Below are 22,223 nucleotides of genomic sequence, written 5' to 3' on the forward strand. Positions count from 1 at the left end.
CCAATGTACGTAGCTGAAGCACTTGTGTTATGGAAATCAGAAGTTACGACGGTACCACAAACACCCCGACCCAAGACAACATCGAAATGCCGGGAATCGAACCCGGGACCTCAGAGTGGCGTACCCATGAAAACCGGCGTACATATAACTCGACCATGGAGGTCGTCAAAAATAAATATCGTTAAAGAATAAATATGTCAGCCATCAAAGTTTGATTGTTAGTAGCTCTGGTGTGTGAAGCAAAGTGGGATGCTGGCAAAGTCACCTTAGAGTGCACGATGGCCAGCGTATCAACCCACACCCTCCAGCCGCCGTACTCGTGCTTGATGGCGTGGTGCAGTAACATGCGGAACAGTGAGTACACCATGTCGGATATCTTCTGCTCCTCTGCGTTCTTGGGGTGTATGTAGGCCATGGCTATGAGCCACTCCTGCCACACAGACATCTGCAGCACCGTGCGCCTGTTTTCCCGGTTGTTGCTGCACAGGAGCGTCATGTCCGACAGGAACAACTTCTTGACCTCTAACAGCTGTTCCGTTTGCTTCGACTGGCGGATTAGTGTTGCGACGACCTTTAGGATCACTAATGGTAAAAAAACAGTCTTAGTAAAATTAGCGATCATCATAGTATAATACTCGTATCTACAATGTTTTTGAATTCTACTTTTTCATTTAACAAGCATTTATGTTACGTTAGACAGAGATAGAGATAAAAAATTGACAAGTTGGACAAAACTTCAAATTGATTTATTTTAGTTGATAAACTAAATTTACTTAATGGTGGGGCTTTGTGCAAGCCCGTCTGGGTAGGTACCACCCACTCATCAGATATTCTACTGCCAAATAACAGTACTTAGTATTGTTGTGTTCCGGTTTGAAGGGTGAGTGAGCCAGTGTAACTACAGGAACAAGGGACATAACATCTTAGTTCCCAAGGTTGGTGGCACATTGACGATGTAAGGATAGTTAATATTTCTAACAGCGTCATTGTCTATGGTGATGGTGACCACTTACCATCAGGCCCATATGCTCGTCCGTCAACCTATACCATAAAAAAAATATTCCACGTTCGTAGCAAGTATTAAAGACGATATGATTAGGTATGGTGTCAATCGAGAGTCGAGATGGCCCAGTGGTTAGAACGCATGCATCTTAACCGATGATTGCGGGTTCAAACCTAGGCAAGCACCGCTGTTTCACGTGCTTAATTTGTCTTTATAATTCATCTCGTGCTCAGCGGTGAAGGAAAACATCGTGAGGAAACCTGCGTGTGACAAATTTCATAGAAATTCTGCCACATGTGTATTCCACCAACCCGCATTGGAACAGGGTGGTGGAATATGTTCCAAACCTTCTGCTCAAAGGGAGAGGAGGCCTTTAGCCCAGCAGTGGGAATTTACAGGCTGTTATTGTTGTTGTTGTTGTATGGTGTCAACAGCACGTACTGGGGTTCTCGAGGCGGAAGTGCGGCTGCGGCTCGGGGTGGCTGGTGTAGAGGATCTGCTGGCCCACGTGCTCGGTCAGCAGCTCGTACAGCGCGTTGTACACGGGCAGCGCCAGCGCCTCGCCGCCCGCGCCCAGCCGCGTGGCCAGCAGCGTGTACAAGTTGTGCGGCGACATCACGTCGTACTTGCGCCTGCGGGGGGAACGGGGGGGGGCATTAGGACATCACGTCGTACTTGCGCCTGCGGGGGAACGGGGGGGGGGGGCATTAGGACATCACGTCGTACTTGCGCCTGCGGGGGGAACGGGGGGGGGGGCATTAGGACATCACGTCGTACTTGCGCCTGCGGGGGGTGGGGTCATTAGGACATCACGTCGTACTTGCGCCTGCGGGGGGAAGGGGGGGAGGGGGTCGTTAGACGGCGCCGCGACGGTACAGGCGTAAGAACGAGCACGTACTTGTGGGTGCTTCTACTCAGGAAGAACCCGAGCAGCTTCAGCGCCTGCAGCCGTATGAGCTGACTCTCCGATGACAGCAGCTTGAAGATGGTCCTCACGCCACCCTGGAGACGTTATAAATTTGTTAAAGTGAGACAATATCAAACAGATTCGTTTTAATGCAAACAAACGGCCATCCTAAACATTACAGGCTATGGCATATGCCGACATATGTATGTTTGGCTTAAATACATACTAATAATTATTATTATTACATATTAATGCGTTTGGATTCCATTTCCATTTACCATCAATTGGAGTGGAGTCATATGCCTAACCGGATATTATAAAAAAAAATACGCATATCACATATTTAATCTATGGTAATAAAATATTTATATATAGTACCTTCGCGTCAAAAGCCGGTACCATTGAACTGGGGTGCTCCGACATCAACGATATTAACATCTGTAGTACATCATGGAGATTCTCATCCTGGAAACGAGTATGATCCACACTTTTATCCGTGCCTTTGTAAGTGAATAAATTTACATCGTAAACGATATTATTTTTTAAAATAAATAATGTTAACTGTAAGGGGACAGTAAATTATATGAATTGTCATTTATATATTTATCCAAATTATGAACGTACTAAAATAGTTAGTAAAAATAATGATACCTCGTGCATGGTGGTCAGGTAGTTTAAAATGGACTGGAGTTCGTCCTCCTTAACTCCGTTGCCGATCATGATGAGTTGCTTGAGGAATAGCAGGATGTATGCTCGTATTGTCAGTATATCCTTATGTGCTGGGCGAGGGCCATCTGTAATTTGAAAGATATTGCCCTTTGAATAAATACGTATACAATCAGCGATCTGTTCAACCTAGAGGGTAAGTTATTTGTTCCTATAAAAAATATTTAGCCGTTTATTAAATAGTGAACATTCATAGAAAAATCATATAACTATCCAATGTAAGAACAGATATTGACGATAAGCATATTGCTTCAGAGTTTTTTTTTTATATTCATAAGATTGAATTGGAGTTTGTTGTCGCTTAGAGCGAACAATTTAGCTTTTGCTAAAACGTCGAGCTACTAGAGAGGGCTACTCGCAGAGCAAACATACCCAAACCTTTGGGCGCGATCCCGCTCTTGGGCCTGGGGTTGACGACCCAGTAGTAGTACTTGAGCGTGTGCACGGTCTGCAGCACGGTGCTGACGCGGCGCACGCTGCCGTAGATGTGCGCGTCGGCCAGGAAGTCCGTGGCCAGGTAGCAGTACAGGCGCGCCTGCACGGCGGCCGGCGTGTGGATCCACAGCGCCGGGTTGAACAGCACGTGGTCCAGCAGCTGCCACGTCACGAACGATTGGCAAAACGACTGATTAGCGCGCTACGGACTGTCCGCCGGTCGCTAGCGTACGCGCTCTTGCTTTGCCTCATTGCAAATACTATACGTGTAACATATACACGTATAAATACAGTACAACTTCCGACTATTTGTTACTACATACATGTTGAGCATGTTATACGTGTAATAAGGAAACTGCTATAAAGCCTCTATTGAGCGCCCCAGCCGCGTTTTTTTACCACAATCGAACTATCTCATTATACATGTGTATTTACACTTCAGTAAATGTTGTATTTTTATTATATACTTACTTACTTACTACTGAAATTATTATTTTCTTACAACGATAAAAGCGATTTCGCAAAATAAATTACAAACAAATTATACATATGAATTGTATAAACCAAAATGTTTTGGATCAAACGAGGAGTTTAAATAAATTATATAATTGGTGGTAAAATAATAATTGTGGTGTGCAAAATTTGGGATATAAAAATATTAATAGTAAGTAATTAATAAATAAGGGTGTAGAAATGGATGCGAAAAGCAAGAGGAGCGTGCGCTAACAACCATCGAAACGCAACCAGTAACCAGCTGTGCGCCAACTTATATCTAACAGATCATATGTACTAGTATTATATGTATCAGAAAGCGCTTTGGTTTTGGTGACCTTATAAAGAGGTCATCTGATGGTAAGTGATTACCATATACATTGGTGGTAAAGAGTAGTAGAACTGTAGGTTATATCGTCAATGATCTACCAACTTTAGGACCTACGAATTAGTATCGTTGTACCTCTTTTCGAAGAAGAGAATCTAGAGAAGAGAAGAGATTCGAATGATCCTTTTTTTAAATTAACGAAATTATATTTACAAAAAAGAGAACGTGAGTATATGAATTATAAAATTTTAGTCGTAGTAATTGTGTACTAAAACCGACAAGAAAATCAGTTCTGGCATCATCATTTTACTTCTCTGCCGCCAGACAGCAAATCCTTTGACGGTTTGAAGGGTGAATGAGCCAGTATAACTACAGCAATAGTGGACATAACATTTTACTTCCCAACGTTGGTGGATCACTGACGTTATGAGGAATGATTCAAAATTTTTCATTACAAGTGTCTATGGCTTATGGTGACCACTTACTTATAAAATTAAAATACGATATTTTTTTAACTTATAATATTTTAAACGTAAGTTTAAATTTACTAAGAATAAGCATCTGGCTTTTTTAAAGCAATTAAGTTTGATTTGTAGTCCAATATACCGAACCTCCCCAACCGTTACGGAGAAATTGCGAGGAGGTCGAGATTTCATCGCAAATACATATTTTCCGGCCGCTTAATGTGAATTTACGCTTGTAATTTTCGTGGAAACGCTCTAAGTTTGGGAGTAACTCGCACTCTTACTTGGTCCACGGCAATTTTGTCTAATTTCTTCTTCTTCAATAAAATAATAAAAATGTTATATGTATAAACTTGTATTATGTTACATTACTGGCAGATATGTTTTTATGACACATACATTATCATTTAGCCTGAAAGTATATTTCAGAAAAAAAAGCATATAATTTTAAAAATAACCTCGTAAAATTATTTAATATATACGTAGATATTGTAATAGCGACATCCGAATAAGCCGAAATACAAGTAAAAATCAAAATCCCCGGTTACCTGTTTCAAAAGCAAATCAGAATTAGGAGAACAGCAAGTGACAAGATGTTTCGTCAAATGCAGGAAGGAGGCGAGCGTGTCCGGGGTGAGGTGGTCCCGCCCGCAGCGCTGCAGCATGTGCGAGATCACGAGGAAGCCGCGGCACTGCAGCATGTGCTGCTGCACCGTGCTGCACGACTCCACCAGCGAACACACGAAGCCGAGGAGTTTCGAACTGGGGACATAGAAGCCATTCCTACGTATGTTTTCCTTGTCTTCGTTTTTCCGTTTAAATTAAAAAAATACACGATATAGGAACCATACAACAACAATAACAACAGCCTGTAAATTCCCACTGCTGGGCTAAAGGCCTCCTCTCTCTTTGAGGAGAAGGTTTGGAACATATTCCACCACGCTGTTCCAATGCCGGTTGGTGGAATACACATGTGGCAGAATTTCTATGAAAGTTGTCACATGCAGGTTTCCTCACGATGTTTTCCTTCACCGCTGAGCACGAGATGAATTATAAAGACAAATTAAGCACACGAATCAGCGATGCTTGCCTGGGTTTTAACCCGCAATCATCGGTTAAGATGCACGCGTTCTAACCACTGGGCCATCTCGGCTCTTAGGAACCATATAAATCAAAAATCATTCATAATTATCTCTTTGTATTTCTATACTTTATATATTTTTAGTAGATATCTAGAAATCACTGTGCAGTATTATACCTTAACTGCATTCTGTATAATAGGATAGAGGCTTTGTCTTTGTCAGTAAGTTGCCAATTCCCCAGTTAGTTTACTTGCTCAGTATCAGGAAAATCGATATGGATTAGTTACCCAATTTGTCGTCACATCTACGATTGCGTTCCATACCAATGGCCAGATATACCATTAATTAATTAATTAAATCTTTTATGAAACGTATGACTTTATTTCTTTTTTTTAAATCCACTTATTTTATCGACGTATACGGAATATCATTATAAATACTAAAATAATTCTATAAAAACAATGTAAAAAAATATTTTTGTATTTTTTTACAAAAGAATATAAAACATAAATCTAAATAATTAGAAAGGAGAATAAATTATTATGTAAATCAGAAACGGCCTTACGTTCAACAATTTGACACACCATTGTCCATAAGTGACCGAAAGCTCCTATCATCACGGAGTATCGTTAAACCTCTCTAATCGTTACGTTCAACCCTCGTTCATGTTATAATCTGTACCAGGGTGTCATGAGACTTTGGTATGCATAAATTTGATTGTGGACACCGTCTAATACGAGTTGCTGTGAAGCAGTTTAAGCTTAGTATTGTGCGGCAACGTTATTAAGGCGTAGATACAGAACACGTTCATTGCCTTTTTATTAAATAAGAATTTATACAAAATAATCTTTATCATATTTAATTTTATCATATTCAATAATAAATAAACATTTATTAAACGTATGTACAGATACTTAAATAAATTACAATTTAAAATATTTTTTGAACAATAAAATAAATATCAAATGAAGTAGACATTAAGTTTAGATTCATCCACATTTAATTTAAATCCTCCTTTAAACTCCTCCTATAAATCCACTCGGGTAACCGAGGTCGACACCAGGCAATTAGTAGTTCTGAGGAGTTAGTTATTACCCGGTCGGCTCTAGACGGTCGGCTAACTCAGAGAGCGATTAGGTAACGACATAGAAAACGCATTTACCCCGGTTACGCGTCCCTTGCTACTTGGAATATTAATGAATGGACTAGAACCATCTAAAGTCAGTAGTATAATTTAGTTTTGAAATTTTAGCACTAGTTAGTTGAGTACATAGAACTAATTTTGTAGACTCAGTCCTATTGCAACAGTTGAATTTATTCATCATCCACCACAATTATTTCTACAATTATGATGTATTGACATTTACATAAAATTTAATAGAATTATAACATACTCTTATTAAAATATGCTAAGCATGACGAATAAGGAATGATTATTAAACGATTCGTATAAAAACTATTAAAGGATTCCTTTTTCTTTTTTCTATATTCCGCTCTGTACGAAGAAACAAAGAAAATCATTAGACCCGTATCAAAGTACCAGGAGAACATACCACAGCATGGGATCTCTTTTAGGGTCGGCGGCCGGCGCGTCGTGCGGCAAGTCGAGTTGCGCGAATAGCGGAAACAACACTTGTACGCCACCGATAGAGTTGAGTGCACTGTGGATCGAATGTGTAACTACTGCCTTAACCTCCTGTAAAGACAAATAATACACTCATAAAAAAACATAATAAGCATAAGCTGAAAATATAATTATAATAAATCTAAGCATTAGTTAACTCAATTTCGCCAATACACTTTGAAGTAAATCTAATATTCTTAGGGAAAAGGAAATAATCACACATGAAAGTGGTTCGTGACTCGTGTAAATATTTTAAAAGAGGGTAGGTTCCGTTAACGTGACAAAGTAAGCACAAACAAGCATCCCATGTGTTGACACACGCGTTCTTTGTAAAACTTTTAGATTAGGTGTTTCGGTCGTTTAAATAAACTACATCGGAAAATGTTTTTAGCAATGCTGTTCGAAATTTCATTTCGTAAGTAAAAAAAATGTTATGATAAAATACAAATTTCATTTTAACTATTTTGATTAAAATATTTGAATATTAAAATATAATAAAACATATTCTGTTAAAAATTACTACTGACTAACTAAAGCATTTTAACTAATAATATATCTGAATTAGCTTAAGCTGTGGTGAGTTTTTCGTACTAGGGCAGGTAGGCGATAAGTTTTAAAAATAATAATTAATTAAGTTTTAAACTAACTCAACTTAATGTTGTTGGTCAAAAATATATAATGAGAATAGAGTTCCGATTGTATTTTATACAGAACAATGTTAGTATAATAAATACGTATCAGCTCAAAGGTAAGTAAACCATTTACAGAATTAATTAGTAGCCTGCCATTAGGACAGCATAAGTGTCGAGGAGCTTACCTGCAGCATAAGTGCATGTGGCGTATGCACAAAGTACGACACATTGCCTTTGGGAGCCGACTGCAAACACAGTTGACCGTCGGTTGCCACCGGATTGTACATGAACACTATCGCCGATGACAGTTTGCCGTCGTACAGCACCTGAATCATTACATTAAAATAGGTATAGAACAAGGTATTTCCCTTCCTCATAATTGTGCAATAGAGAAAAGTTCATTATATATAGAAAACATCTTTCAATTTTTAAATATTTACTGGAAATTCAAAATTATAGTATGTTATTACTTGGCTAGCTTTTAAGCGTAAAGGCTTTAATCGTTAGCTATTTCTAAATTATAACTAGTTATTCTGTTAGTATGACTTAGTATTATTAAATTACCAAATAATATATAAATTAATACTGAGGCATATACAAAACAGTATAATTAAATAAATATACAACAGAAGCAACACTGTTTCCAGTGGGACGAGGTCAGCAAACATTTACTCCATGCAGATAAAATAAATAAAAAAAGTAGTCTTAAGTATTTTTAAATAACAACCAAAAACAAATTCAACATTACGCCACAGACAATAACAACAAAACATCCATGCAAACACGTTTGATTATACATTGAGGAGAAAGGGGAATGTGTTACCATACAACAAAAGGGGGTTAAATGTTACGAAATTTACATTTAATTGCTTACATTATATCAACACGTAGTCCCTTCAATAGCTATACAGTTATTATATTATGGAATAATGTTGCCGACACCAGATATATTTATAAGAAGTATAAAATCCTTAAATGATTCAAATGAGTGTATTTCCAACCGACTTCAAAAAGGTGGAGGATATCAATTCGTCGCCGACACTGGCTCCAAATATGACAAACTATAAATACGTAAATCGACTTTTAAGTAGTATAATATTTTTCATTTCATTTTACTTAGGAGGACTCTAAAAAATATGTTGAATACGTAATTATTTTTATTACCTTTTAGTGCATATTTATTTGTTTTAATATCGTGTTTAGTTTGAAGTCGTCTTTTATTTTTTTTTTTATTAAGATAATTAATTAACTCCAGAAGCAAATATATTTTTATGACACACAAGTCAGTCTTCGGCACATATATTATAATTATTTTATTTTCATAAAGGCTTAAAGAATCTTAAGAACATATAATACTATTGGAGGTATGTATGTACGAGTGTATTTATTATATACGTATACGAACAGTGGTGACTAATATTTGCTCATCAGCCCGCCATTAAAACAGCTTAGATTTTTTTTGTCTTTTGTCAACTCAACCTCTTAGTCCAAGTTCTGTTTAGAATAACAAAATATACGTATTGTCTCTATTACGCGCAATGTAATACTAATATATTAAGTTTATTATTACCCGTTTAATGTAAATTTCATATCAACAAAATATAACGATTTCGGAGTTAAATTGCAAATATACGAAATATTAAATTTGTAATATCATTGCGGTTAACAAATGATTATTATTTTCATTTGTGAACGTCACTGCAACATAAAATATATTCATTAGTAGTACGCATGTGTTCATTGCGAGGTGAAATACCGTGAAAATTATTCGATCGAGTTTTGCTTTTGCTACAAAACTGTCCAACCTTATCGATAGCCTCTATCTAGTCCAAATTATCACAATAGCGCAAACGTGATAAAAAATATAAAAGTATTTAAATAAATATGTATATTTTTTTATGTTTATATAAAATATTTATAGTGTGGTTAAAAGTATAAAAAGTATTGTAAAATAAAAAAATCAAAACCAAACGAGCAAAGTTTGAGCATAAAAAAGTAAATGAACGCTATTATAGCCACATTTCGCCACCCACAGTAATATTTCCTTAACGAGATTACAGAGAAAACTATGGGAAGTTCAAAACTCAACTCCAAACTCGCTGAGTTAGCTGGTGTTTCCAACATTTTATTGAGTTTTGGGTTACGGGTAGTCAAGCGATAAATAGTTTCATTAACTTAATTTTTACTCGATCTTTATCGCAATCAACCATCGTTTCAATGATACTAAGAAAAGCTAACATACAACACACTTGCGTAAATAGGGGTAATGTGTTTTAAATAAAGATATATAAGTCCAGAACTGTTTATAGTGCATTCAGCAGACTAAAACTAAGACATTTATATTTACGTCTGTTTCGTTTGAAGTTAGCAAGAGAAATATATATTTTTTTTTTTTCATTTTTGACAAAGGCTGTTTATTTAACAAACTCGCACTTGATGTAGAGCGGAGGATAAAGTTAGAGCACACTCAGCGCCAACTTATAACTTCATGTTATGAAAGAAAAGTTAAAAAATATATTAATGATAGTAGTTCAGTTGATCGAAAAGGAACCAAAGCGAGTTAGATAAAGTTGGAAGCTTCAAAATTTTCTTCACTTATCATCAAAAAAGAAATATACTACATAAATACAGAAATATAATACACAATATACCATGTTTTATCCATGGTATGATCGTTTCGGACTCGCGATCGGAAATGCAGTTTATTTTACAAGCTTTTATAAAACCTGTAGACAAGGGTTAACTTTTGTACCTGAATTTTAAACAACTTCTATCCCAAATGAGGCTTAAATTTTTTACACAATTTTGGGGGTGCTTTCGATCTAAATTCTATAGATCGAGTTAGCTAAATTTTACTCGTTTTAGTACGTATATATATAAAAGTTTATTATTATTATTTTTTAAATATTTAATAAGACTTTCGTAAAAAAATATAAGCAAATAATAGATGAGTTAAAAGAGTTATCAGATCTTTTTTTAATTGTAACACTATACCTATAATACCAAATCTTTTGAGTTTGTTTATATTTCATACAATATCAAATTGTAGCGACTGCATGAATAACTAGCTTCTGCCCGCGACTTCGTCCGCGTAGATTTCGGATTTGTGGTAGGATATCAAAAGAAAATCAAAATAACCTATAAAGATACAATAAAAAAGTAAAAAGATGATTCTGGTTGTCTTTTTACACCTTGTGCTCGAAAAACCCAAATATCTCACGGGACCCTATTTTTTCCAAAATATTTTTTTTTCCAAATTAAATTTAAATGCTACTCGTGAATAATGTAGCTTTCAAATATTGACAGATTTTTTTAAATCGGTCCAGTAGTAATTGAGCCTATTCATTATAAACAAATAAACAAAGTTTTCCTCTTTGTAATATTAGTATAATTATAAAAAGTAATTATTATAAAAAGCATTGAAATGGATGTCGTATATAATGTTTATCTTTTCAAATTTACCAACAACTTACTTACACTTCAATTCCCAACCACAAAGGAAAAAGTTGAAAACAAAAACAGAAAATAATCTTTAGAAATTCTCATACACATTTTCTGTGAGTTATCCAGCTTGTAATGGTAGGGGAGGGAGAATTTCCACCATTATACCGGCACATATGACCCTCCTTCACAGTTAACGTAATTTCATTGCAAAATGTAGAATGTCTAGTTTCTTAGCTCGAAGCTTATGATTCTGAAGAGATCTTAAATTACCACTTAAACATCTCGACTCTGGAAATGTGTGGATATTAATAGTTTCCAACGACCAACTCGCAGACATATTAAGATAACTTTGAGTGAATAAATCATACACTGCATACGAATACTTTATATAAAATACAGCTACTAAATCTAGAGCTGAACCATTTATGAAAACTTTTAAAGATAATGATTTATTTATATGTATAGGACAAGATTTCATTTAAGTTAAATTTTTTTGTACAAAGAATCATTTTTTACATTTTTTGTAAATTTACAAAGAACTATTCTTTTGTTTTCGCCAAATTCCGAAAGTTGTTGTTTTTATATATTGTCGGCCATCATACTCTCACAAAAAATCTTTTTTTAACTTATAAAAATATATAATTTTATTGATTATTTAAATTTTTATGATTTCGAAGAGATTTGGTAGAAGTTTTACTATCGGATTTTTTTTTTATATTCTGTTAAGATACTGAAATAACGAACACATAAAATAACAGAGGCTTAATTGTTATGCAATAAATCACAACATATTTAAAAAAAAAACACACAATATTAATTCAATGAATCTCACCAAATTACATTAATTTAACTTTAAGTAGTATTTATGAGATAGCCGGCGCTACCGGGATCACATGCTTTACGAGATGAGTTCGCAATGCCGAAATTCATTATTATGGTAATTAATTTTTAAATTCAATTAACGAAGTTTTATTAATAATAATTCTACCCAATCAGAAAGTCTGTTTGATAAGTGTTTTGAAATAAACTTATAATTAATACAATAAATAGTGTTAATTTATTTTACCATCCTTATTTGGATATAAGCATCAGTTAAAAGAACATATAATTGAGCCATTTAGGCTCTAATTTGTGTCGCTATGACATATGTGCTTGTATAATATGTCAATATATATAATCATAATTCAAAAAACTTTTTGCAAATCTGAATATTTAATAAATTATTATCGTGACGTAAATAACGAACAGGTGAGGTACCAGGCTTGCATGAATAAAAAAGAGCCCGGCATTTTAGAGTGCACTACGGCCTTTCCGCGCCGTTCCGCTTTGAATATTTCAGTTGTCGTACAACCTTCAATCAAGGATCTTCCCTTGAGGGGTCTAATGCTGTGTTTTACAAAGAGAAAAGAAAAGTCCCTTTTTCTTAAATATATTCCCTAATGTAAACGGAAACGTCTATTTCGAGTAACAAGCAAAAACGGTAAGTTTTCCTTTTTCTAAATTTTTCCTAAACATTCATTTCATTTGTAAAGAGTATTTTTCTCGCGCAAAAATACTTCAATAACTCCGCTGTGTGCACGACTTTGTTCGCAAGGACTTTATATAAAAAGATCTTAGATTTCTTGCAGAAACAACAACTTTTTTTACGATTTTCATTTATCACACAGTTACAACAAGTAATTTTATGAAGATTCTACAGGCTTCATTATTGTCTATTAGTAGAAGGTTCAGCTTGCCATAAAACATCCCACTGCTGGGACAAACAAATTCGTTTCAAGGAGAAACCTTGAAGATTATACAGGAGATAAACACGCAACGCCAAACAATAATTAGTGGAGTTTGCTTTGATTTGAAGCCGCGTTCTTGGTTAGAAAAAACTACAAAGTAAACTTCGCTATTTACACTTATATAAGAAAAGGATTTTAATTGGGGAAATGTACATAACTTAGGTACATTTAGTGTAAATGCAAGTAATGCGCTACAAATCTTTTTGCTAAAACAGAAATTCAAAAAGTAATTTAACATCGGCATATTTCCAAGTGCTTCATAATTACAAATCTCTTTCCGCGCTATTTAAATGCAGCGAAATTACCCTAAACCGTATCGTCACAACGGAATTCTAGTCCTTATTCCTAGTCGTTAAAGATCTAAATATCGATGCAAAGAAAAAAACGTTTGTACACACGTAAGCCATCTCCTACGACGATGGAAGCAGACGGAAGGAAACACGTCGTCACGGAAACTCGCTTCCCGCGGATTTCAGTTATTACACATTGAGGTAAGATTCAAGATAATACCGTTTCGTACTTGGCAGCGACTCGGTGTTTTAATGCTTATTATATTCATTATACATTATATGTTTACATAAACTACAGTGATAAAAACTTCGATTCTATATAAAACCAATACGTAGTCTCACGACAGGATGATACATCAATTTAATAACATATGTATAATAATAATAAAGTAATGTGTCACAAATTTAATCAAATAAAAACAAATTGAGAATTATTGATAGCATTAATTGTAAGCTCTCACCTGTAATAAAACCCCCAAACCTTCTTATAGTTATAATATTTTATGAACGTGTACAATATACACGTTATCTTATATGTATTAATTTAAAATTTGATAGACGTGGCGATTAAAACTCTTTAGTCACTGTTAAATGTCACGGCTGGATCTAATGTGAAGTAATTATAAGTGTATCAAAAATGAAATGAAATCATTTAAAATATGAATTAATGAAATCCATGCTAACAATTGCTAATGTATTCTATTTGTTACAGGCAGTATTATTTATAAAGCTCCGAAATCTCACTCCCCTCTTTTGTTCGAAACTTGTACAATCCAGCGACATTGAAACAGTAAATAACTTTGTAAAAGCGCTGTTACGTTTAAAAGATCCAAGTGTTCTTAACAAATGGCAGTCTGAAACTCGTTCTTGAAGCAACAAATTTGTTTAAAAGTGTTTAGAGAATTCACCTCTCGTAACAATCGGACAGGTTTGGTAGCATGCACTAGAGCCGCGTTATATATTTTGTATTTATACATATATTTATTTTGTTTTTTATAACAATCAGCCTAAAATATATAAAGTCTTGCTTGTAATCACGTCTGAAAACAATTCTTTTATCACGTAAATGTTGCAGTATAGATAAGATATAGTCATTATAGATAATTACCTAACTATTCGTTTTGATATCATATTACAGTATACTTTATACATTAGATTTAGGTATATAAACAATAAACGAGTAACAAACCGAAGCCCTGACCAAAATGTAAAATATACAAAGCAATCTTCGTCCAATTGTCGCGCTCTGGTCGGATTAACTTCAAAGACGTCTTTTGTCCTCGCCGGCTGTCCTTTGTTGTTTTTAATGTGCCTCAAAATGGAGAATTATTTATCTTGGGGAGTTAATTACGAAAGAACCCATTTTCTATAGAAAATCCCAGAAAATCTGAGTTAATCCTACGCATGCGATTTATTATCTTCTTCAGTAAAAATACCAGGACCACAGTATATTAGAAGAGTGTTACGTTAATGTACTCCCGCGTTCAACCGCTTGTTAGAGACCTAAGACCTTGTAATGACAGTCTTACTTCATGAATATTTTGTGTCGGATCGTGGATGAGGTCACCGTAGCGGTCGACCCGTACCTCTGTGGCCGGCAGCGGGATGCGAGCTTCGCCATCGAATCGAAATTGACCCTGGCACCACACATAAAACAGTAACAAAACACTATTACACAAGTGGTGTTATCCACACAAGGCGTGTCAAGTGCGAGAAAATCTTTAATTCGTTAAAGACCGAGGATATTCTAAAATAAAATAGAAAAAAAAGTAAAATCTTTAACGAGCCAAAAGATTTTCTGTCTCTACAACCAGAAGCGAAAGAGACAAACAAATGTAAACTCAATAGGGGCGAGCGGCGCGACATGCTTACACGCTTGCATGCTTCAATATCTACGAGCAGAGTTGCATGCGCAGCGGCCACTTCGCGCGCCTCGTCTGCCAATCGGCGCCCGCGAGGCGTCGAATCTTCTTTAACAACTACGCAAGCTTCTTCACTTTCTGCCGCCTTAGTATCTTCATCTCGCGAAGCGGGCTCGGGGGATTGGGTTTCGGGAGTTTGGGATTCACTTTCGGGAATGGAAGGAATTTCAGCATCAAGCTTGGGAGCGGCTGTCTCGCTCACCCTTTTGTGATTCTCCGGTAAACTGATGTTGCATTCGTTGTCGAAACGGAATTGACTCTGTGTCCAACGTTAGCAGGAAACAAACACAAATCAAGTATTTTAAACATTAAAATTAAATTATAATGAATACTATTATTTTTAAAAATGATTACACTTATTAACTATGTTTGTATATCATAATAGTAATAAACAATTTAAAACATAAACTCATATTTAAAGTTTTGAAGTGATTTTTTTCAGGAGAAAAAGTTGTTACATTTCGTTTTACCTTATATCCGGGCCCGAGTCTGTGCATGGCGCAAATTTGGTGTGTGGTGAGTGCTTCGCCGAACAGGTATATGGCTGCCATCTGACCGCAAAAAACTCGCTCCTCATCCAGCTCCGCAGTCGCGCCGATGTAGCATTTGTCGAAAGGCTATAGAAAAAAAAACGAAAATTAAAATAAAGCTATGTTATTCTTCAATAGAACTAATTTAAATATATTTAAATTGGTTTTCGTTAAACTTATAAAGTAGACATGATTATACTTAGTTGTATTTTTGTTACAGAGAATTTGTGTTTATAATAATAGATCACAAAATGTCTTAGAATGTTAGTTACAATAATAAAAGGCAATTTTCGTGCAAATGCTAAAGAAGAGACCCATCTTCGCAAAAATCCGGAACCTTCAAAACCCTAACTGCAAGTCCTTACACTAAAAGACGAATTCTCTTTTTTTTACCGACTTCAAAAAATGAGGTTCTCAGTTAGATTGTTTGTATGTATGTATGTTTGTCCGCGATTATATCGCGTTAATTATTTACGAATTACTAGTTGTTGACTTCGTGCGATTTATATTTACGAATTTGAAGTTACTGCTTATTAAATAAGCTATATGAAAATGAAAGTCCCGTCAAAATCAGTCCAGCCGTTCCAGAGATTAGCCGGAACAAACAGACTGAGTTATAAACTGGCATTCATTCAACGTTAACTGATATTTGGTTTGGGAAAAATAATGTATTACAATCGCTATCGTTGGTGTATATAATCGTGTGTATATATCGTTGGTGCATAGGATGTGTTCACAGAATTCTTATCGTACACAGTGTAACTACAATTTATCTACAAAATATGTATATAAATAAGTAACTATTTGTCTGGGTAATGAAGTAATCAAAAGGTTAAACGAAGTATGCAACATCAAGTCAGACGCAATAAGCGCCTCAAAGGCCCGAGTACACTATAAGAGAACGCTGAAAATCGTTGCACGGTCAAAGAAGAATTAATATAAACTGGTGCAATGTTTCTAAAGGAAACGAATATAGTACATTTGTTCACTACTAATAGACTGAATTAAAATCAATTGAGCGATCGCTGTGAAAGCTGGTTTTTGTCCAGGGAACTTTGTGGTTGGTATTCGCGCAAGCCCGCTAAACTGTATCATAGGTACATAATATATTTTAGGTATATAATAGATTTAGCTGATTTACATTAATTACCATTTAACAATAAATCTAACGGCACTTTGATAAAAAATATACTCTAGGAAAACAAAATACTAGCATAGTTACAAAATACAAAAAAATCAAACGCGTTTTGTTCCATTGAATAAATTTAAGTAAATACGTAAATTCTGAGATGTAAATTACAGTATACGCTGATTGATTATCCTAAAAGCTCAACCGTTCACGTTCACTCAAAGCAGTCCTTTGTATAGTTTGAGATAAATAGATTTGTTTTTATCAGCAATCTCGATTCCTCGATAACACTGCTATTAACGCAATCCATATCACGTGCTATCGGAGTCGGTAGCGTTCCAACTGCCATTCCTTGCTCGGTAATGGCATGTAAATTCCTATTTACAGCTGAGATACGCCGAGATTCGGTCTTTAGGGGGCTCATTCAGTGCACGAGGGGAGATAATTTATTATGTAAAATAGAGAATTTTCCCCGAGTCCTCAACATAATTGCAGATTTCGTGAGATATGGTACGTTTCACTTTATATTGCAAACGTTTAAATTCTGTCACAGCGAGCGCCGTGACTACGGCTACGTATTATATAATAATATATGCTATATTTAAAGTTCCACATTTTAATAATGGTCATGGAATTTTTCGGTATTTCTGTGTGATGCGAAATAGTATTCATTTGTTTTTTGACGTATGAATGAGGTCAAAAGTACGATATTTGAAGACACTGTTTTTCATGTATATGTCCCAAACTTTGGACCGAAATTTATTAGCAGGAAAAGCCAATAGCTCTTAGTACTAGACCAACGACACACATACATATAATTATATCGTTTTTATAACACTATACTATATAGACGTTACGATTTTTATTTTTGTTTTAATATAATAAAAAAAAATAATATCAGTGAAGCTTTCGGTAATTCGTTATACAAAAAGTTAAATCGATAAGTTACAATAGCATAACATTTTGTATCTGTCCAATATTCATCACTCACAAATTGCATCAGCTCCAACAAGTTTGCTACTAAATCCCGTATGTGGAAATGAATATGTAACAGCGTTATTAGCAGTTGTTGCAATATAGATTATTTTTACTGTGTATTCTCTACGCTATTGAAACAGAATACATTTATCATTTTTGTTAGATCGAATATAATTATTTATACACCATCATTTTATTGGAACGTTTTTTGCAATGTTTACTATCAGAAGTTTAAGTTTTCAATAAATATTTCATTGAATATCCACTTTATCGCTATTACTACATATTTCATCGAACGCACAACGGTATAAAAAAAAAACAACACTGCAAGCCGCCGGGCCAATAACAGCAGTCGTCGTAAGGGCGCCCCTTTGAACGCGAACTAAATAATTAATTCAACAAATAGAGCTCCCGTCAAGTTATAATCGCCTGGTACTCCAAGAAACTTTAAGAATAAGCCTTTCTTGATTTTCTACAAGATATTTCTTTCAAATTACTTGCTTGCTCTGCCTTACCTTACTTATAGAACTGTATGTTACATTAATTTAATACTTTTAACGTTATTTTTGGAATGAAGTAAGTGTTGTGGTCTTGCGTGTATGTGTGTACATACACAGTATGCAGTATGCATTATGTCTGTGTGTGTCATACCCGTGAATATTTCGTTCGTCTCACATTTCTTGAGAACTAACTAATATTAAACCGATTTCAGCGAAAATCTTTGTAGCATATATGAAAATTTTATTGAATCAATTGCTGAATATTATTTCTAGAAAAACATAGAATAAAATGGAGACAATGTTATCATATATGACTTTGAAAGGAAATTTTATAAGTACGACCAAAATATTGAATGTATAGTACTTACGTCGTTTGTAGAGACGAACCAGGCCATTTCTGTACTGGATGCCAGTTGTCCATTCACTAAGCACTTGATCTCGCTTTTTGTCCATCTATTGTATATGTACACGACAGCAATAGCGTACCACCTAAACACGAAAGTGAAATAAACTTATTACGAAACCTTACTTTTAAGTAATAAATAATATAATATCAAAACCCCGACTACGGAGCCTCATGAAAGATAACACAGGCGCCTTATTTCTTGTATTGCCTAACTAAACAAAAGTCCTAATCTATTTTTTTATAATACTTATTCCAAAGGATGCTACACGTCTTGAAGAAGATTTATATATAACATGGCAAATAATAATGCCGATGGTTTTGCATCTTGAATTTTTGTAACTTGATGTATTATGCAAACCTTATCCTTCGTCTAAGGTTTAGCTCACATTATTCGACTAGCGGATAGACTAAGCTAATGACAGACACCTCATTTGTCAAAGCACGATAAGAATTTACATAGAAGGCGAATGAATACACTAATATAACATTGATTGTCAATGACTGGTAAAATACATATTTTCCTTTTTGCTTTAACGTAGCAGTGGATTTCTGCAATCTAATTTGATAAGTATTAAAAATTCTAAAATAATTATTTTATCACGTAATTAAGAAAGAAAAAAATCAGAATTTATCGTATCAATTAAAGCAACCATATTAAGTGAAGCTTTTCACTTAATATGGTTGCTAAATGACGATTCAAACATGTTTATAAAAGCCTACTCGAATAAAGTATTTTTTGATTTGATATTAAGTTAACAATTTTATGGGGAAAATAATTTTGACCTATAATAAATTTAGCGCCTCAAAGACTTACCTTCTCGGCTGGAACTCGTATTTGACACAATGTTGAAACCCTTTGCCCCGTACCTTCATAGAGGTCAGTACCAAACAGTTACCGACGAAATGGGCCGTGTAACCGACGCCTTTGCTAGTTTTAAAGCTGAAACAAAAAATAATTACTTAACTTCTTTATACTTCAGTCGTTCTTTTTTTTTAATATAACATTTATTTGAATATTTTTGTCATAATCGTGGTAAAAGTGCTAAATAATTTCCCTTATCGTTCTTGAGAAATAAAATACTAGGATAATAGTTAATACATAAAACCAAGTATTATATTTCAGTTGCTATTCATTAGGTTTTCTATTTCATTGGAAATTGAAATAATTCTTCTCAAAGTTAACAAAGTTTTTAGCGAGCAACTCATCGTGAAGTGGAACTTGATGAAAAATCTTCGACGACTGTTACACGAGTTTCGAGGGAGAGTTTGTAAGTCGAAACACGTAGCAATGTTATTGCACGACAAAAAACGTACACAAGCCGTGATCCTTGCTTGTTAGATTAAGGCTAAGGAAGGATGTATTTAAATTTAGCATATTTAAATCGAAACGTAAAGGTTTCAACAATTTTGTTTAGTTTCATTTCAGAATACAACTTTTATTATAATCTTGTAAATTTTACAGGATATGTATCCTCGAATTTGTTTGTACTAGGATAAAGTATATTTGATATTTTGAAATTAGAAAATACCATTGTTAATTCGAACAAGTATTTTATTGAAATACTAATAATTACTAGAAGTTCAGCCAATGAACCATGGATTATTTGCACAGTTTAAGTAATCTTAATTCCCCAAAAAAAAATCTTACAAACATTTACACTTAGTTAACTACCAAGGTAATATAAAACAAAAGAGCAGTACAAAAGACATACTCATTTTCGTTCAATACATCAGGAGATACGAAATCACCGCCTAATCCGATTCTCTCGTAAAGTGAATTGGCTCGGACTTCGCATGCGTTTAGCTAATTACTAACTTGTTACCGTCCTGCATTAGTAGTAGTCTACAGACTAGAATCAATAGACTAGACATAGGTTCTGCTTCTGTCAACTTGAATTGCTATTTCTATTGTAAACTGATTTTATCTATACATATAATAAAATAGGAGTGTCTGTTTGTAATGTTAAAATAACTACTTTTTACTAAACTCATATGTATGTTTAATTGTATACACAGTACATATACCAAAATAACATTTTTTACAATTTTTATCTGTCGTCTTTGTTTATTCCGGCAAATCTCCGGAACGACTAGACCGATTATGATTGGATTTTCACTGGCAGAAAACTTATGTAATAAGGAGTAATTTAGGCTATAACAATATTTTTTTTGATAAATTCAAACGCCCACGAACTCGCGTGCAAAGCTAGTATAAAATAAGATCACATACTTCTCTAAGTAATTTAATGTGAGTGTGTAAGCTTTCTTATAACAATAACGCTTATTAATATTTTATTTTCAATCACGTTTCTACTTCAATAAAGGTAAATTTATAATACGCATAGAATAGAAAGAATTCAATTATAGTTTGCTTACATTTAATAACTGTGATTCATATTTACTTTAAATGAATGCTAGAGAGCACAAAGAAGCTTTTATTTAATTATCTCGTGACGTCTATCTAATGTACTCGTATAAAACTTGACAAACGAAGAGTTCTTTAATATACTTCGTTAAAAATAATACTACATTTAAATAATATGTTATATATAATTTTCACAAATTAATCACGTTTTAAGTCAAGTCTGCAAAGTTGATTATTTAATTTTAATATTATACTTTAAATTACTGCAGAAACGATCTTTTAAGAGTTTTTTATGGAATAATATGAGCAGAGTTCCCTTAACAAAAAGCTCAGAACATTAGTATTTTATGTTAAATTCAACATTTATTTATGCAGTTTAATGGTGGGTTTTTAAGTTATAATTTAAATAAGACTATTGTCGTTGTACATACTCTTCTATAAATAAAGTATTCACTCAATCGGCGAAGATATCGTTTACAATAACAAAACAAAGAAATCCGAAGGACCTCTATGAAGGTCTTAAAAGCGGGGAAAAGTATACCTGACGCGTGTCTCAATAATTTGTTAGCATGTCAAAAAAATAATCTACCCTACATATACTAAAGCAAACCTTATAAAACCTTCTTAATATTTCAAGCTATTATGTTTCTCGACGCATCGACATTACTTTAAGACTAAAAGCCCTCCTGAGCTAACGTAAATCTTAGTTGAGAAAAGCTGAGTGAATTATAATACACTCCGAAATGTGCTCTAAGACATTACGATAAGATTAATTTTACAGTATAATTGAACAAATAATATGAAGCTTCAAAGTTTAATATCCAATACAAATTCGTACTGTTTATATCATAGGTATAACCTAGGTATTTATTTATACTTGAATAAATTTTGTATTATCAAATGTATATCATCATGACATTAAATATAGACGAGTATATATAATTTAATATTCAATATATTCGGGGAAGTTAATAATTTATTATCTTCCTAAAAAGCGGTTTTTTTTAATATTACAAACAAACACTACAATTATATAATATTTGTATATTTACCAATATAAGTATGGCTTCTCTCGTTCAATGTTGACGGAGTTGATGGGGTCCAACCGAAACCACGTCGTGAATGTGAAACCGTTCTCGTAGGGCCACCTCGCGAGAGGCGGGAGTACCACGGCCTGCA

At 34.4% G+C, this 22,223-nt stretch overlaps 1 protein-coding gene across 8 annotated transcripts in view; it reads right to left on the reverse strand.

Annotated features, from left to right (window-relative positions):
• LOC124537775 (neurobeachin-like) overlaps positions 1-22,223 on the reverse strand; it is a 410,519-nt gene that overhangs the window by 167,845 nt on the left and 220,451 nt on the right. For 4 of the 8 annotated variants that reach the window (XM_047114671.1, XM_047114668.1, XM_047114674.1 and 1 more), the window contains exons 6-19: positions 22,097-22,218; positions 19,494-19,619; positions 18,642-18,762; positions 15,607-15,753; positions 15,087-15,395; positions 7,879-8,019; positions 6,991-7,133; positions 4,904-5,117; positions 3,009-3,231; positions 2,562-2,704; positions 2,289-2,375; positions 1,902-2,005; positions 1,445-1,635; positions 266-582 (exon numbers count right to left, since the gene is read on the reverse strand). In XM_047114671.1, the coding sequence (XP_046970627.1) occupies positions 266-582; positions 1,445-1,635; positions 1,902-2,005; positions 2,289-2,375; positions 2,562-2,704; positions 3,009-3,231; positions 4,904-5,117; positions 6,991-7,133; positions 7,879-8,019; positions 15,087-15,395; positions 15,607-15,753; positions 18,642-18,762; positions 19,494-19,619; positions 22,097-22,218 (2,388 nt within the window). Of the gene's footprint in view, positions 1-265; positions 583-1,444; positions 1,636-1,901; positions 2,006-2,288; positions 2,376-2,561; positions 2,705-3,008; positions 3,232-4,903; positions 5,118-6,990; positions 7,134-7,878; positions 8,020-14,743; positions 14,852-15,086; positions 15,396-15,606; positions 15,754-18,641; positions 18,763-19,493; positions 19,620-22,096; positions 22,219-22,223 lie in introns of all 8 variants that reach the window. The other 4 variants (XM_047114669.1, XM_047114672.1, XM_047114675.1 and 1 more) reach the window with 4 other exon arrangements.

The sequence above is a fragment of the Vanessa cardui genome, chromosome 19 (assembly GCF_905220365.1).
Source record: "Vanessa cardui chromosome 19, ilVanCard2.1, whole genome shotgun sequence".
Classification (NCBI taxonomy): domain Eukaryota; kingdom Metazoa; phylum Arthropoda; class Insecta; order Lepidoptera; family Nymphalidae; genus Vanessa; species Vanessa cardui.